A 20,097-nucleotide genomic window follows, 5' to 3' on the forward strand; every position below is an offset into this window, starting at 1 on the left:
CGAGATTTAGGAGTGTTGGTGGATAAGGAATTGAAATTTAGGGGACACATTGCAAAAGTGGCCAAATCAGCTCATCAAATCACTTGGTTGCTGAAGAATACGTTGACAAGCAGAGACAAGCAGGTTATTGTTCCTCTGTATCGAGCCTTGATAAGACCCCATCTCGACTACTGTGCTCAGATTTGGTCACCTAGGTTTCTTCTTGATGGGGAGGAGGTGGAGAGGATCCAGAGGCGAGTGACCAAGATAATAGCAGGTCTGTGGAATGAACCTTATGAGAACAGGTTGAGGATTTGTGGGTTGCAAAAATTGGTTGATAGGCGGAGGAGGGGAGATATGATTGAGACATTCAAATTACTGAAGGGTTTCTATGAAATTAATTCAGAAGATATTTTTGAGAACAGGGCTGGTTGTGGGAGGACTAGGGGACATCCGTGGAAACTGGGCAAAAGTGTGGTTAGTAAAGGTGTTAGAGCTGGCTTCTTTACTTTTAGAGTAGTGAATGAGTGGAATGCGCTCCCTGAGTCTGTGGTGGATGCTGTGACAATGAATGAATTTAAGGCGAGGTATGATAGATACTGTATGAATGTCGAATAGTTGTGATGAATATGATTTGGGGCCTCCCTCGATGAGTCTAATGACTCCCTGGAGTTGCCCGTAATAATAGTAATATATAGACTATAGACATTTTATAAGATCAAAGCTAATTGCTTAATGGCAGTCATCATGGCAGAAGCAGTGACAAACAAATTATATGACATTAAGCCTCAAATTAAGCATTGGCATTCTACTCAACCCATAAAGAGAAGAGAGGAAGTTGTTCTTGCTAGATCACAGTTATCTTACACATTCTTATTTACTGAAGACTCATGACCCTCACATGTGTAAAAAAGGCAATACACGTTTCACTATTGTCATATTCTGGTAGAGTTCAAAAACTTTAAACAAGAGAGGAATGAAATTTTTGCCTATCTAGCCAAGCCATATACACTCGTGCAGATTGCATGATGTGTTTAACTTTCTGCATAGAATTAGTTTGTACAAGCACATATGACTCTCATTTTGTTTATATGTAGATACTGCATTGTTGCTTAACTTAACTTTTGTACATACATATTATTTACTAATTTATTTTTTGACTAATTATGTATTGCTGCTGTCTTTGACTTTGTGTATTTGTGTATCCATGTTGTAATTTTGTTTATATGTAGATCCCCATTGCTATAATTAATTTTTATGCATGCGTATTGTATAATAATTCCTTTTTGGCTATTTTTGTTCTGCTATAATAACATTTGCTGTAATTTTATCTATATGTAGATACTGCATCCTTGTCTTGGTTTTTGTACATGCATTTTGTTTATTAATTTGTACTGTTGACTATTTATACTGCTGTAACTTTTGACCTTGTGTTGCTGTGACCTCTGCAGTAATTTTGTTTATATGTAGATACTGCATTATGGAACTTAATTTTTACACATGGATATTGTTTTTTACAATTTTCTTTGGCTGTTTATGTATAGCTGTAACTTTTACTGTGGTGCAGTATTTGGCACAAAAACAACAAAGGATGACCTTTGTTATTTTTGTGCCAAATGAACTATAAACCAAACCATAACCTAGCACTCACCTCTTACTCGTCTTATTCATGAGACTTTGCACATTGCATTTCCACATTCTGTCTTCATACCTTACATTCCAACCAGCTGCCACCTTAATGAATCTTCTCTGGGCCCTTTCTAATAATCATGGATCTCTACCTCCTTCAGAATTTCTCCATTAAGTGTATATTTTACATCAGATTGTTCCTTACCAAATTTCAGAACTTTACACTTTGCAACATTGAACCAACAATTTTCCTCTCACTTGCCAACTCATACATTTTGTTTAAGTCCTTGTATGGCTGCAATGTTTGCTTGACTCTTTGTTATTTCTCCTTAGTTTAGCATCACCTGCAAATAGTTGCATATCTGCAGTTAAGCCCATCCAACTATCATTAATATACAAGTTGAACAACAATTGCCCCAGACAGATTCTTGCAGCACACCATTGGTGACTTTCCTCTTTTGGATGCCATACACAAATCACTGATACTTTATCTGACAGCCAGTCACTTACACAACTTATTAGTCTGTTACCCAGTGCCATCCGTTTCCATTTAGTTACCAGCTTTTCATGTGGCAATTCTAATTATAATCTTTCAGTAGCTACTGAGCTACTGAAGTCCCTTGAAAATGCTAGAAAAGATAACTGTATTAAAACAATGAATAATTTTACTCATTCCAGCCAAAAAGCTTGGTCCTTGATTAGGAAGCTTGACCCTAATATAAGGACTTCTGGTAAACTGCCCACCATAGATCCAAAATACATTGCACAGCATATAGTTTCAGTGACTAAATATCCTCAAGATAGAGTAGCTATGAGAGAGGTGAAACAAAAACTAAAAAATCTTAAAACAGATCTTCCACCATCACTATCTCAGGCTTTCACTTCTCAGGAACTTACCCAGGCAGTTAACTCATTGAGGACTGGGAAGGTGGCTGGACTCGATAACATCTACCCTGAATTCATTAAGAACTGTGGACCAAAAACTATTAAATGACTTACTGCTATGTATAATAATATCCTGGACTCAGGTATGCTTCCATCAATTTTTAAAAGATCTAAAATCATTGCCATCTTAAAACCTGGCAAAGCCCCTACAATTGCTTCCAACTACCGTCCTATTGCCTTGTTAAGCATCTACCTGAAGCTTCTCGAAAGAATGATATACAACAGAATTTCTTCAAGTATACATAATAGAACTCCACAGGAACAGGTTGGCTTCAAACCTGACAGAAGTTGTGATGAAGTACTGGCCTTGACAACCTTTATAGAGAACGGTGATGAAAAACAGTTGAAAACAATAGTGGTATTCGTGAACCTCTCTGCTGCCTATGACACAGTGTAGGGAGAGAGTCTTATTTTAAAATTCCTAGAAACTATCCCATCACCAAAACTAGCCAACCTAATTAATCAAATACTAGCAGACAGATAGATACAAGTATCTTTCAATGAATCCAAAAGTAAATTCTTTAAGATTAAAAATGGCCTACCTCAGGGGTCAATTCTTGCCCATTGATTTTTAACTTATATATTAGTGATATCCCAGAGATCACGGAGATTCATGTATGCTGATGATGTTGCCATTGCAACTCAACATTCCAAAAAGCTGAGAATATCTTAACTGAAGATCTGGCTGTACTTTAGACGATGGCGATTACAACCTAACCTGAACAAAACCGAAGTAGCATCCATTCATTTAAGTAATATCCAGGCCAACTATATCCCAAAAGTTTACTTCAGAAATAAACAGGTGAAATTTAACAATCATCCAAAATATCTAGGAGTTACCCTAGACAGAAGCTTGATATTTAAATATCTTCTAGAAAATATTGCTGGAAAATTAAAAATTCATAATAATATAATGCATAAACTTGCTGGTACTTCTTGGGGTGCTGATGCCGATATATTGCATACTACCACCACGCTGTCTTTGGTCTATTCTACAGCAGAGTATTGTGCTCCTCTGTGGCTGAACAGCGCACACACTTCTTTAGTCAATGTCCAGCTGAGTCAAACTATGAGGATAATCTCTGGAGCTCTAAGATCTACTCCTGGCTACTGGCTCCAAACTCTCAGTAATATAGCTTCTCCCTCACTTCGCAGGACCCAAGCCTTAAGCAAATTATGGAAAAAAATAATTGGAAACAGTTCCTTGCCTATCCACCAAGACATTTCCTTCCACATCTCACAAAGACTGAAATCCAGGTGCCCTGCCTGGAGGAGTGCAATACAAATGAACGACCAGAACTTCGACCTATGTGAGTCATGGGGAGAGTATTGGCTTCAATGTACCTGTAATCTTCAGATTCCCATTTCAAATCCAACATCTCATCTGGAGAGCTTCGATCTCCCTAGACATGTGTGGACCACTTTAAATCAGATCAGAACATGACATGGTCTCCAGCGTCCTGTCCTGTTCTGTATCTCTTGCATAAATGGAACTGGTCCGATACTCCAAACTGTGAATGCAGAAGCAGGATCCAGACTATTAATCACATTGTGCTTGAGTTCCCTATCTACTCATTCTCAGGTATTAAAGAGGACTTTTTTAAACTGACCTCAGAATCCCTGGAATGGATCTGGGATTTAAGGATTAAGCTCTGACTCCTGACTCTAAATTTTGATGTTTAATGATTTCAACCTATTGTACTCTTTTTAATATGATTTTTACAATTGTTTTTATGCTATTTTATGTAATATGTATGTAATATCCTGAGACCTGTACATCATACTCTAAATAAATAATAATGTGGCAATTTATCAAAAGCCTTTGCAAAATCTAATTATACCTTTCTATATGCATCTCCCCTATCCAATGCTTCGTCACCTTGTTATAGTATACTTAACCAAATCTGTAAAATATAACTTCCCTTTAACAAACCCATGCTGACAATCACAGAGGATACTGCTATTATAAACCCATTCATTCATGTATCCTAGTTCTCACTAATCTCTCCTTAACCTCTGGAGTTATGTTAAGTTATCTTAACCATAGCTCCGGATATACGGATTGGTATTCACAGGTTTATCACTACCTTTGTGAAGTAGAACAGTTTTGCCTTCTTTCCACTCCCTTGGGACCTGCACCACATTGCAAGACTTTTATTAAACAGGTGAGCCAAAGCTACTGCTAACCCCCCCAGAATGTTTCATTAAGACGCAGGTGATATGTCATGAAGTCCTATTGCCTTATTATTATGTGACACCTCCAGAGAGTCCAAAGACTCATCGAGGGAGAGTGTGCCAACAGCATTGAACGATTGATCCCTTCCAACTACTAACCACGATCAAACTTGCTTAACTTTTTGCTGAGCCATTAGTAGCAGAGACTCTACCAATTGACCAACTTTTGCTTTGTTGGTATATTCTTTACATATCTCCTGCTCACTTGCAAGTAAGCTATCCTCTTCCATTTCTTGTACACTTGATCTTCTCATGATTTCATACTGATGAGGATGAACTAACCTGATGAATTCTTTGATAAATTTCTCAACTCCTCTAAAGTATTATCAATCTATTGTCTTTGGCCCTTAATGTTATTTTAACATAATCATTCTTCCTTCTACTTACCACAGATCAGAAACACTATGATTTTTCTTGGCCTGAATTTGTTAAATTCTTCTTATACTGCCATTTTGCTATCATTGCTAATTAAGTCACATCTCTGGACTGCTCTTTATACTCTTCATGCAACTGATTATTACCATTATTCATGTTTTGCTGCCTGCACAGTACCTTCTTCTTTCAGATAACTTAATTCCTTTATTCAGTCTTTTGACATTCAGAATACATTCATTTTCAGCACTGACTTTCTTTATTAATTTGTACTGTTAACTATTTATATACTGCTATAACTTTGACCTTGTGTGTTGCTGCGACCTGCAGTAATTTTGTTTATATGTAGATACTGCATTGTGGAACTTAATTTTTGTACATGGATATTGTTTACAATTTTCTTTGGAACCTTTACTGTGGTGCAGTATTTTGTGGTGCACAAAAACAACAAATTCAGAATACATTCTACTTCAGCACTGACTAAGTCATATTTCACTGATGTGAAATATGACTTGGTCAGTGCTGAAGTAGCATTCATACTTCTTAACTCCTTATTCCATGATGTCTCCTAACCTTCTCGTAATCACAGGCCTTATAGTTTCACATATCCTTTCTACACAGAAGACACGAGTAGGTGAGAACAACTATGAGGGTCGCCAGGGTAAATGTGTCATCCCACTCACAATCGCATCTTTGAATAAAATGATTATATTTAAGACTCTCAATACACGTGTGATGTCCCTTACATACTATGTGACATAGTTGTCTCTTAAAGAAATTCATTTTTCTTATCCCAAAAATTCTCTCTTCATTCTAATCTATATTAGCATAATTAAAATCACCCATATTGATTACCCTTCAATTGTTTACTAACCCATGTTGCTTATACATTTCTTTTTCATCATCTACTGCATTCCCTGACCTATACAACATCCAACTAAATATCTCCTCCTGTCAACCTCCACCTCACTGCCTCAAAACTATTACCACTATTCCCCTCTTGCATCTGTACCTTATATGGACATAATTTCCCTGCTATCAGCAGGGAAATTATGTCACCCCTGCTTCTTTCTTTTCCTTTCTGTTTTCATAAAAAAAACATTGTATCCCTCCATTTCTGTTCCTGTCAGAATATCATCCTCATCCAACTATGTTACACTTATTCCTTCAATTTTTGGGGCAGATAAACTCTATCAGCGACACAATTTCATCTCCCTATTTCCTATGCTTCTAGCATTAGCAAATAAACCCAACAGTCCACTTTTTAGGTCTATCGCCAGTCCCACCATGCCACTTGTTGGTTACGATTTCCTCGCCACACCTACCCATGCATTAATTATCATATTATTCATTATTTGTAAATACAGTTATTCTTCTTTAAGACACTATTTAGTGATGCAGTAATATAAATTCTAATAAAAATTAAGTGTATTACAAATATTAAATATTATTACATTGATTTATATTTCTTAATGGTTTTTATAAGTATTATACAGATAGCTATCCTCTTGTTCTTCACTTATCTACTTAGACGCTTTGCTGGCTATCCATACTTCATTTTAGATCCTTTTTTTTTTTTTTTTTTTTTTTTTAATTGTAGTTAGCCTGTGTTATCTGCCTGGTATTTTGTATTTTGTCTTGCATCTTAATTACTTTCATCCCACATATATAAATTAAAAGTTGGGTTATTCTTATAGACAGTGCACTGCATATCCCTTCATTGTAATTGTAGTGAAAAATAAGATGCAAACTTTTTTTGTATCTTCACAAAGAAAGCAGATAGGCAGGTAAGTTTGTAACCTTTCATTGGTCTTAGTATGAGAAAAAGAAGAAAAAAAAAGATATCTATAATGTTAGCAGAATATTCACAGGAAGTTATAAAGGTTGCATAAAAGCATCATGTTCCATTGCTTTTAGCACTAACTTTAAAGCATGATAAGCGAGAAATTAATTTAGATGTAAGAAGTGTGTGGCAGAATACAAAAGTGCATATTGCACAGATTCTTCCAGATCAGACCATACTAGACTTCTACTGCACTAGAAAGCATATTTAGTTGTGCAGTCTGCCAAAGTGAAGAAAGAAAGCATTACTCCATAATCCGAAGTATTGCTTGCTTTAATTAAAAAAAAAAAAAAATTCACATAGGTGAGAATATAATGATGAATAGCATTCATAATTGAATTACTTTTTTTCCTCATATTATGATATAAAAGATAAGCATTTTATTTGTGTGGCTTTTGATTATTGTGTTTTACTTTCAATTAGAGGTAACTTCATTGAGTTCCGTAATGGACTTATTAATGTATGTCCGGTAGGAAGAAGCTGCTCACAAGCAGAAAGAGAACAGTTTGCTTCTTATGATAAGGTAATGTTTCTGTTATAAGGTAACATTCTATATTGCATTTCATGTAAACACAGTAGATAATACATAAATTTGTAATATGTGTCTTTGTAAAATCAAAGAATTAAAATAATATCACATAAGAAATTTAGAAATAGAAAAATTGAACATGAAGATTATTATTATCATTATTATTAACATGTAACCTCTATGGAGTCCAAGGACTCACTGCAGGAGGACCACACTCTCTCTCTCTCATGCAAAAAAAATCATTAAACCATGCCTTAAACCCATCCACAGTTTCTGCAGTCACCACACTTTACTTGGAAAGAATCTACTTTCACTCCTCTGCTCACATCCTCCTTATACAGCTTCCAGAGATGGCCTCTACTTCTACCCTTGTCTCTCTCTACTATATAAAAAATCTCCTTCACATATTAATCTGGTAACAACCCCTTGCCAATTTATATGTCTCAACCATATCTCCTCTCCTTCTATTCACAAAGTTCTGCAACTTACATTCCCTCATGTCTGACATTCCATAAATCTGACTCTGACTTAGGAAATTCTCTGTACCTTCTCCAATACAATACCTCATCCCCTTACCAGGAGACTAAATCTGCACACACTAGTCCATATGTTTTGAAATTTTAAAGACGAAACTAAAACTTTCGTGAAATAAATTTATTAGTTGTAAAATTTTCTTCTAAATATCATAGGCACCTTCAATACAAAAATATAATGGAACACAAATTAAAATAAAAGAATCAATTTTGAAAAGCACCACTAGCATCAGTTGGACAACAGATGATCAGTAAATTCCTAATTATTAAAAAATAATTAAAATACAATAAGATAACAATCAAATATTTGCATAAAATTGATATAATAATATTTCCATACAGAAATAACTGATGGCTATCCAATCTGTTTTTAAGTTCTGTCGGTGTAGAAATGCCTCACAGGTCTGCTTGTTTAACTGCTCAATGAGAAATCTACTTTTATGTAAAAGTTTTTGTCCATTAGGACACTATGTTTTGTCAAGATGCCATATTCCTTCTATATTGACTAAACTTAAACTGATCTGATGGCTTTTGGTTGTCCTTATGACACTGTAACGGCATGTTTTGAAATCAATTCTTTTCTTATTATTGTATTGAAGATGCCTGTGATACTTAGATGAACATTTTACAACTGATAAATTTATTCACATAAGTTTAAGTTTTTGTCTTTAATTTTTCAAAGTATGTCAGCTTATATATCTATATTGAAGCAGTCCGTATGTGGTCTGATCAAGGCCTTATACAAGGGAACCATAACCTCTTTGCTTCTGCACATCAGTGTCGTCCTCATTAATGCCATGATCTGTTGTGATCTTACAATTTTAGTAACGTGACCCCAAAACTTAAAGTTTCTGTCCACCAACACTTTCAGATCTCTCACTTCTTCCACTTCCTTCAAAATTTCCCAATTAATTGTATGCTCTGCATTCCAACCTTACCTACCAAATTTCAGGACCTTGCACTTTGCAACATTAAACTGATAGCTCCACTCATTTGCTCACTCACATAGTCTATTCAGAACCTCCTGCCATGTCTCAACATCTGCTCTATTTCTCATAGCTCTTCCCAAATTTGCATCATCAGCAAAAGCACATTTCCAGATAAGTCAGTCCCAATGTCACATAATAATATCAAAACAGATCTCTGTGGCACTCTAGTAGTGACTTTCTTTTCTGGGATACCACTCCTCCATACACAGCCTACTGATACCTATCTGACAGCCAATTAACTATCCAATTAAATGGTCTGTTATCTATTCCCATCTGTTTCAGTTTAGCTACCATATGTCTTGTGCCAGTCTATCAAAGGCCTCCAAAAATTCAAGTATACCACTGTATATGCTTCTCCTTTATCCAGTGAATTTGTCACCTTATTGTAATATGTATGCAGATTCATTGGCATAGCCTCCCCCTAGCAAACTCACACTGACCATCATGAAGAATACTGTTATTATCAGCCATTTCTAAATCCTAGTCCTCACCAATCTTCTAACACCTTAACAACAACAACAACAACAACTCCAGACACAGATTGGCCTATAATTTGTAGCCCCAGTCTTATTCCCCCACCCTTGTGAATTGGAACAAATTTTCCCACCTTCCATTCCTTTGAGACTCCATGCTGTTGCAAGACTCATGTTAATCAGGCTGTTAATTCTCTAGAGCATTCCATCAAGACACATGATGATATATTGTTCAATTCCTACTGCCTTATTAATATCAAGTTTACTTAATTCATCTTGTATCTCCTGCTCATTTGCCATCAATCTCTCCTCAACCTCCACACTCTAGCTTATGATGTTGCCTTCAAGGATAAATTACACTGTTAAACTGCTCATTGAATACTTCAGCTGTATCCTTTGCATTAGTTACCAACCTGCCAGTGTCATCAACTAGCATCATTCTTTCTTCTACTTGCCACATGCTGATAGAACTCACTAGGATTTTTCTTAACCTGATTGGCTAATTTTTTCTCATCACTCTTGCTGCCTTTACCAACCTAGTCACCTTTTCCTGGCCTACTCTTTTGTAATCTTCATGCATCTGATTATTACCAGCATTCATCCTGTGTTGCCTCTTTAGTGCTTTCTTCGATTTCACAATTAATCTCTTTATTCATCCATTTTACTCCTACCTTATCAGTCTTGTCACCTTTGGAATGCATTCAAAATTGCTGCTATTAAATAGCTCAGAGAAGTTTTCATATGACTACCTACAACCCAGGTTATCATTTCATGGTAAAGAACCTGCAAAAAAAATTTCTGTTTGTATTTTTAAAATTTCCTTTGTTTTTTCTAATTTGGTTCAAAAAAAAAAAAAAAAAAGAATTATACAAACTTTCTGAAGGACATACCCAGCTTGTGGGTCACTACCATTTTGTAATTGCTACATTAAAGGGAACTACTCCAAAATTGTGATGAACCGCAGGCTGGATATGTCCTTCAGAATCATCATCAAATTCCTGACATGTACTCTCAAGGGGTGTACAGGATATGTTAGTATTACATGTAAAATTTACATCATTACTAACTTCCTATCTACAATTTTCCTCCAAATCAATCTGTTACCTGTCAAGACTCCAACATTATCAGATCTTATATTTATATCTTCTAAGGCACTTTTTTACTGTATCAAAGGTTAATTCATTTAGTATAATTCAGTTTTTCTTTGTGTTTCTGTATGTTTTCCTTGAACATTATCAAATAAGAAAAACATAAAGGAAATTTATATAATTTATAATGTCATTTATATTGATATCTCTACAGAGGCAGAAGACATTGCAGAAGAACTACACTAACCTTTATATACACACACATTACCTATCATATCTATCCTTAAACTCCTTCACTGTCCGGGCCCTCGCAACTGCTTATGGCAATCCATATCATTCGTTCACCACTCTCCAAGTAAACTACTCTGCACACTCTTACCAACCAGATTCTTACATAACTTCCAGAGATGATCCTAAGTTTACCCTCCATTCATCATGTATTGAAATTTCTTTTGTGTCAATCCTACAGAGCTCCCTTCGTAATTAATAAGTTTCTTTCTGCCTATCAACTAAACTTTGCAATCCAGGCACCTTCAACTTATTTTCATAGGGAGCATTCCCCAGACCTTTTGCCACCTTGGTCACTCATCTCTGAATCCTCTACACCACCAGAGTGCCAAGAAACCAAGGTGATAAAATCTGCACACTGCTGTGCACAGATTTGAAATATGTGCACTACTCAAAATATGGCCAAATCATAGCCTTATAAAGAGGGATAACATAAACTTGCTTGTTAATGTGTTTTTCAACATCCAAGTAATCCTTTTAGCTAATTCGCTTACTTTTGTATTCTATGATTACCTACATATTCCTATCCTCATCATTTTTTTGCATTTGAGTACTGTCAGTGTGATATACAACTAGAATGTAATGTTTTCAACCCAAAGAAGACGCACCCTGGACTATGTTGTATGCAGATGACATCGTGCTGTGTGCAGAATCAAGAGAAGAAGTGACAGCTAAACTGGAAAGTTGGAGGAAAGTACTGGAAGAGGAGAGGTATGAGACTGAGCAAAAGTAAGACAGAGTATATGTTGCAATGTGGATGGCAACCAGGAGACAGATCTAGAGCCGGAAGGAGATGTCATCAGGAAGGTCAGTGACTTTAGATACTTAGGTTACACAATGAAAGAGGATGGTGAGGCTGAGAAGGAAGTGGGATGCAGGATACAAGCAGGATGGAAGAACAGGAGAGAGATGGCTGGAGTGCTATGCGATAAGAGGATGCCGATCAATCTAAAAGGCAAAATCTACAGGACAGTAGTGAGACCAGCTATGACGTATGCTATGGATACTGTGGCCTGAGGAAAAATAACATCAGCAGAATGGAGGTAGCGGAGATGAGAATGCTTAGGTGTATGTGCGGTGTGACCAGAAAGGATCATCTGAGAAATGACTATGTAAGGGGAACAGTGAAAGTTAGGAACTTGGGAGCAAAGATACAGGAGGCAAGATTGAGATGGTTTGGTCATGTGATGAGGAGGGAGGAAGAGTATGTAGGAAGAAAGGTCATGCAGATGGATGTGCAGGGGAGGAGGAAATGCGGATGGCCAGAGAAGAGATGGAGGGAGATGGTGGAGGAGGACTTGAGGATGAAGAACTTGGATGTGGCTACAGCCTAATACAGGAGGTTGTGGAGGAGGCTCACCACAAACAGCAACCCTACTTAAGTGAGAAAAGCTGCAGAAGAAGAAGAATGTTTTCAACCCAAATTACATAACCCTTATATTTTGCAACATTAAATTGACCAACCATTGTTCTTTTCCAACATTGGCCGTTTACTTAAATCATCCTACAGGATATCTATATCCCCTTTATTAACTATTGTCCACCCCAGTTTTGCATTGTCAGTAAACAACTGAAGATCACCCCCCCCCTCCCAAATCTTTATATACAGATTAAAGAGTAGTGGTCCTAGTACCAAAACCCTGAGGCACTTCACTTATCACCCTCTTTCTCCTAGATTCCATTCCACTGTTTGTCATATACTACCTTCTGGTGTTTGTCTCTCAGCCACCCCATATTTATGCTACCAGTTATATCCATTCCCATTTGCTCCAACTTTTTTTTAATGGCTTTTCATGTGATATTCTGTCAAATGCCTTTAAAGTCCAGCAGGTGCAGCCATCCCTTATCTAATTCTGCTCTCATTCTGTTATAAAATGTGAGTTAATCACTAAGGCAGGTGTGTCGTGACGTTCTATTTTCATGTTATGTTCTAAATCTGCCACCTTGGTTCAAGTCACTCTTATCAATAAAACAACTAATTGCAAATTGATCACCGATCCAAAAGTAGGGAAATTTATAATTATACTGCGCCACCCTATTCTTAGATTAGTCTATAGAAAATAGTAGGATCAATTCTTAATTAAGTTAGCAGTCTCCTCGTTTATTTAGGCCGAATTAATTACTATTCCACTTGGGGTTCCTGCAAGATTCGAATATTTATGAATGGTGCAATAAAAAGGAATTCAGGCAAACACAATATTTAGATCAACAAAATAAAACATTTAATATATGATATATATAACAAATACATGAATACTGCTTTAAAATGAAATAATACAATCAACTTAATACATCTTGCTAAGTCATTCATGCCAATTCAATGTTCTAAAGTTTAGCATACAATTCACAGCTTCAAAATCACAAGCTTTCTTGACTCAAGTTAATAAAACGAAACTTCTTATTAAATCAGTCTCCACATATCTATCAGCTGTACTTAATGTTTAAATTCACAGGAAGCACTAATCAAGGTAGACAATATTCCAAGCAATCTTATTTCGGACTTTGAACTTCGAAGATATGTTAATGTTAGAATAACAAATAAGTATGACTACTCTTACCAGATACAATCTTCAATACATCAATTAATTGTGAGCACACTTATGAATTAACTTATTTACGTTAGCGGAGCACATTAATAAAAATTCTCCAACGATTTAACTGAACTACTGTTAATTGCGCTTCACTACTCAAAAAAAAACACATCAATAAAGCACTGATATCTTTCCTTCTTTACTTTTCTCAAACTAGTTAATTTCAATATAATTCTTCTTAGGGCAACATAGAATTAAGACGTAATCCTAGACTAACTGGAACTAATCAGAATTTTTCATTGAATGTCCAGTTCTTTATTTATCCAGATACGGCATTAATTTTCCTATACAACACAGCTGACTTCACTTGCAGCTAAGTATATGATTCACTATGTTTTGGCTCACTTCTAAGCACTATTCTCATGAATTTCTGCCCTTAGAGAACTTATAATTTTCTTCCACTTCCTTTGCTTGTATCCTATCCTCCTTCCCGCTCCACAAAAACTTCCTCTCTCCTCTCTAATTAAAAATCTTATATCTTTTTTCTCCTTTCAGTCCGAAGGTCATGCTCTATTCGACTCGTGCTTGTTTATTTCATGCGTCTCCATGACAACAAATGATTGCAAACATTTCGCTAATGTAATACAATGCTCTACTACTACATGAGTGATTACATAACATTAAATTTTCACAAATAAGAATAAACAGAATATTTGAGCTATTTAATCAGCTTTTTCATTGCATATAGAATTAATTATAATAATACTTTTCGTTACATCATATATATATTTTAGTTATTATAAATTCTGCACATATTATTGCTTAATAAATTAATAGTAGGTTAAATTTAGAATAAATATTTAAATAGTAATCCTAAATTAAGGAATAATAAATAATTTTTTATACAAATCATGATTAATACATAATAAGTAATGTTAAATGTGAATGAAAAAAAATAAATTACACAACATAGTTTCATTCACAATTTAACAGGTGTGAGATACCTGAAGTCTACTTTCATCTGTTTCATTTTGAGTGGCTTAACTCTGACTTAAAAAAAAACCTTTACAAAATGACCTTGTACAACAGATTCATATCCTAGGATATCATCATACACATACATATATCTTGTGTTCTAAATTTCCTATTAAGAGGGTGAATTGTTAGACACCTTATAACCAAAAAAACATCTTGAATTTACAAAATAAACACCAATATATATATATGTAGAAAGATTTTTACTTTCTACATACTTTAGTTGGGTATATATTATGTTAAAGATACCAAGCAATTTTATAAGCTAGGTTTTTAATCCTTTTTCCCAAGTAAGTCAAGTTTGCGGCTGCATGTAGTGCAACACTAGGGTTGCACTACATGCAGCCGCAAACTTGACTTACTTGTCTGTTTGCTTACTTTGGAAAAAGGATTAAAAACCTAGCTTATATCTTTAACATATATATATATATATATATATATATATATATATATATATATATATGTATGTATGTATGTATGTATTATAGTCAAGTTTGCGACTGCACGTAGTGCAACACTAGTGTTGCACTACGTGCAGTCGCAAACTTGACTTACTTGTCTGTTTGCTTACTTGAGAAAAAGGATTAAAAACCTAGCTTGTATCTTTAACATATATATATATATACATACACATACAACCTACAACAACCTAAACCTATAAAAAATAAATAAAAAATAAAAAAAAAACTAACTTAACTATGCAAGCACCAATATATTCTTTAGATCATAACTTCGAATTACATGAATAACAAAAACACCTTATCTCCACAACTTCCTCTCAGTTTACATAATTTGACACGTATTATCCTTGATGGACAAAACATCTAGAACTTTAATTTCTTTTCTTGTACTGAACTTATTCTTTCTTGAATTCATACTGGAGAAAACTAACAAAACAAACAAAAAAAAAACTGCTTATGTGACAGCAAAATAAGTCAGCCAAATTCTTCTTGCATCCAAAATCATAGAACACTGAGCATTTTATATAAACAGTTTCCTCACTTTTGAATTTACTTTCTATGTGAAAGTCCCAACATATTTCATTGAAGAAACCACTAAAATGCAAAAAAAATATCAATAGGTTTAAATCTTTCAGATTGAGAATCCTTACTAAACTTTACTGAGCACATTAAAATTCCTTCTAGTTTTAATTGAATAAATCCTATGGATTAATAACACAATAAATTTTGCTTATCTTTTTCAAAGGATTTCCTCTGTCTTCCATTTCTTACTCCTAATTTCTGTGTAATCTTCATACATTGAACACAGCAGGAGAACTTCACAGTTCTCCTGCTGTGTTCTATTCTTCTTTCCTCTGAACACCCGAATGTAGAGCTGTCCATTAACATTCTTTTCACTCTTTGTATGTTTGGAAATAGAGTAGAGCAACTTTCACCTCAATCAGCCATTACTGGTTTCACTGTTATACTTGAAATGGTGATAAAGTTCCATTTCACAGTGAAGGAAAGTTCAGCAGTTAAAAAAGGATAATCTTTTTTATTCTTAATTTATTTAGAAAAAAGATTATCCTTTTCAGTACACAGAAAACCTACTACAACTGGAAGATTTTGACATGCTGCTTCACACCATCATCCATTATAAAAGAATAGCATGATTAAAAAATTTAAATGGAGTATACAAAATGTCCAGTATGTCAGTTAATAGGAATGAACTACACCACCTGAGGCATAACCTCACCCTACAAATAACAATCAAGATGATCAACAAAATTCTTAATACACCTCCTACAACTCCTGTATTTAAACAAGATTTTAAGAATGAAATTACGATACCTTACAGATAAAGTGGCAAAGTTACTCTGTGAGTACAACATTAAAATGCTTTTTTACCATTGCATAAAATCTCCAGATTCTTATATCCACCAAAACCATGAAAAAACCTGGTGTTTATGACATTCATTACTCTTATGGCATTTACTATGTAGGCCAAATGGAAAGGTCAGGGAATTCATTTTAGAAATTATGGACTTTACAGCCGTGTTATAAATAACTATTTTAATTTCCCGATATTTCGATCTTCATATTAAGGTCATCTGGAGTATACACAAATATACAAGGCCAAGCTGAGTTACATTTTGCACAGTATGCTAAAGAGACAATGATTCGATCAACCTGATCAAATCAATATGAGGGTCAAAACGTCGGGAAATTAAAATAGTTATTTATAACATGGTTGTAAAGTCCATAATTTCTAAAATGAATGCTTATCGCCGTGTAACACTAAATGAAAGGTCAGGGAAGATCTGCATGTCTGAAAATGTAAGAGACGTCAAAAAAAGAAGACAGCATAAATCAGGTTTGGCATCCCATACAACTACCACAAGTCACCAAGTGGTTTGGTGACAAACAAAAATGCCTTGTATCAATCATAATTGCTTTACAAGAAAGTTCAAGGAAGCCTCTGAAATGCTGTGAATCCCCACACAATGCAACAAAAATCAAGATTTAATTCTACACCAAGTTTGATCTGCTTTCATTAAAAATCTAACTACTGCAGACCTAGGATATGATATGCACGATGCTGCAGAATGTGACAGCAGCAACTAGTACAGTAATTAATTTAACATTTTTATTCTGGTTAGTTATTTATATGTATGAATTGTGAAATTCTGATAACATTTAATGTGTAATTGTTTCTAGTCTCTTTTCTGTACAACTTTTGCCTAATACCCCTGATGATCTAAGTCTGATGATTACAAAACTTTTAAGGTTTGTTGTTATGTGCCATCCAGTCATTTTAGACACTTTGTGATCTTTTGAACAAATGCTTTCCATCCCACTCAGCCTCTTGTCCTTTCTTTCACTAGTTGTAAGTTCTTTTGTGTTGTTCATCCAAATCTTTTGCTGTCTTCCTCTTCTTCCCATGCCCTCAATATTCCCTGACATAACTACCTTTTCCAATGATTCATCTGCTCATATATGTCCAAAGTATATCTACTTCTGTTTAGCAATCATTGCCTCCAAGGAGCATTCTGTCTGTATACTCTCTAAAACCTTATTGGTCATTTTTTTTTTAAGTCAGTGGGATTCTTAATAGTCTCCTCCACACCCATAATTCAAATGAATCAATTTGCTTTTTGTCTTTAATCATGACAATCCAGCTTTCACATCCATACATCACTACTGGAAATACTGTTGCTTTGAAAATTCTAACTATCGTGGCCTTACATCTCTATCTTATATTAATTTTTGTCAGGTACAACACGGCTTCTTTTCCCATGCCTATCCTTTCAATTTCATCTTCACATTTACATTATTTCGGATTCTGGACCCCAGTAAATCATAACTTCCAACAATTTTTATCTCCCTCTATTATAAATTCATCTAACTTGCCTGAAGCCATCACTTATGTTTTGCTGATTTTTAAATTAATCCTGGCTTTGTTACTTTCCCCTCTTAATCAATAGAATCAACCACTCCTGATCATCCTTAGTTTCTGTTATGAGGGTTACATCATAAATTATTTTTCTGTCACCATTCTTCATTCCAGCTGGGTCTTTGTCTAAGTTAGCCATTTTCATAATACAGAGTCCATCAAAAAAATGTATACACACTTCAGCAAAAGAAAAACCTGTATAAAAATTAATACTAAATTTATACAGATATCAAGGAATGAATACAAGTTACCTTTGACTTCCACAATTACACAAGGTGCTCAAAGTGTTTACTATTAGAGTTCAGACACTTATTATTACAGTGAACTACTGCTTTGACAATGTTGGTCAAAGTGGCATTTCTGCGCATGCCATTTCAATTTCTTTCCGAAGGGCCACCAGTGTAACTGGTGTTCTATGATACACTACATCCTTTAGAGTTCCCCATAGGTAGAAGTCCAAGGGTGTTAAATCAGGAGAACATGGGAGGAACTCAACTCCACCTCTTTATCCTACCCATTGTCCCTGCAAACTGTCATCGAGGTAAGTTCTCACATCTCGATGGTGGTGGTGTGCCAGCTTGTTGGAAGAGAAATTGATCATTCCCATAAGAATGCAGCATATGCTTACACTGCTAACTCCTGTCTCACGTGTACATTGTGTGGTAGATTTCTGTGGCAAACGTATAAACTGTTTCAACACCACAGCTGAGGATGCAGGACTTGTTGCTGTGCGAGGCCTCCCGGATCTTTCCTTGTGCACATCACGCGTGGAACCATGGGTCTCAAACTTATCACGAATACATGCAGTTGTCCGGCATGTTGGAGGTTGTGTTGCAAACTCATGCCTTTATTGTCATTGAACTTCAACAACATTCTCAAATTTGAAATACCACTTTAAAATGGTCTTGCATTCTTTGAACGACAATCGTGCTTTGTCCATTTTGTTTACTGTCATACATGTCACATGTTGATGCTAGTATTCATGTGAGTAATGACATCTTTTGAGAGAACATTGTACGAAACATTGCTACCATAGTTTGATCCAACTTCAAAAAAACTCCATAGGTGATGTTAAAGTGTGTATACATTTTCTGGTGGACTCTGTATATTCACTATAAATATTAAAAAAGATAGGGCGACAGTATACAACCCTGTTGCACCCTTTTTCCATTCATGCACTGTCTGTTTTTACTGAAGCTTCTTGTTTGTCATATAGCTCTCTTATCAAAAGAATGAGATGCTCAAGTATTCTATGCCAGCCTGATTGGCTGAGTGTTTAACGTATCTGCTCTCCAGCCAAAAGGTTGCGGGTTCGAATCCTGCCTTTGGCATGGATGTTCATGATTGTCTGTGAAATTACTAGTGGTGGTGGGGGGCAGTAGATGGCATTGGTGTAGATGATGATTGCAGTGGCAATTCGTTGTAGTTGGTGAAATGAGTGGCGGAGACAGAGTTGTAGATTAGGTATCCTCCCTCGATAAGTCATTGGACTCCCTGGAAGTATCATGTAATAACAATAATATTCCCATTGATCTCATTATAATCCACAGTCTGTTGTGATCCATGCAATCAAAAGCTTTCTTATAATCAATGAGTCAGATGAATATTACCTTCTGAAATTCTTTTGTTCTTTCCATTATCCATCCCATATTTGCTATCTGGTCTCTAGTTCCTCAACTTCTCCTAAAGCCTGCCTCCTACTGTAGAGTTATATTTTCTTAAATTCATTATTTATTTTAAAACATGGTCTCAATACCGAAAGCTATCTGCAAATTCTCTTTTATACCATCTTGCAATGAGTGCATTGAACATGCACACTACATTATAAGAAATCTCTCATTTTAAATCTAGTGAATGAGAAAAATGGCAGCCAAGGAATCCTTGGCTGCCATTTTTCTCATATGCATTGGTGACATGTAAAACACCTTTCAAACAATATTGCATAATAAAATTTGCACACAAACAAATACACTCAGATACATAGAAATAAAGTATTGCAAATAATAATTACTACAATTACTAATATTTGCTAAAATAAAAAAACATCTTATACCACTTTTTTCTTGAAAAAAGGCTGTGCTTCTTTCCAGTGAAGAAAAATGTGCCATATTTAAAATATTTGATTCTTTTCCAGTTTTCATGTCTGAATTTTCTATTTGAAATTTCTTAATGTTTGTCTAGCCATCAGCTAGTTGAATAAAATAAAAATAGCTTCTGAAAAAAATACGCAGT

General features: G+C 35.2%; 1 protein-coding gene across 1 annotated transcript in view; it reads left to right on the top strand.

The window, feature by feature from the left end:
- The window catches only part of Pmm2 (phosphomannomutase), a 246,831-nt gene that overhangs the window by 166,042 nt on the left and 60,692 nt on the right, over positions 1 to 20,097 (top strand). The window contains exon 5 of the mRNA XM_090397842.1: positions 7,427 to 7,526. Coding sequence (XP_090253968.1) covers positions 7,427 to 7,526 — 100 coding nt within the window. The remainder of the gene's footprint in view (positions 1 to 7,426; positions 7,527 to 20,097) is intronic.

Source organism: Typopeltis vanoorti, chromosome 9, assembly GCF_054136105.1.
Source record: "Typopeltis vanoorti isolate ZY-2024b chromosome 9, IOZ_Tvanoo_1.0, whole genome shotgun sequence".
NCBI classification, from domain to species: domain Eukaryota; kingdom Metazoa; phylum Arthropoda; class Arachnida; order Uropygi; family Thelyphonidae; genus Typopeltis; species Typopeltis vanoorti.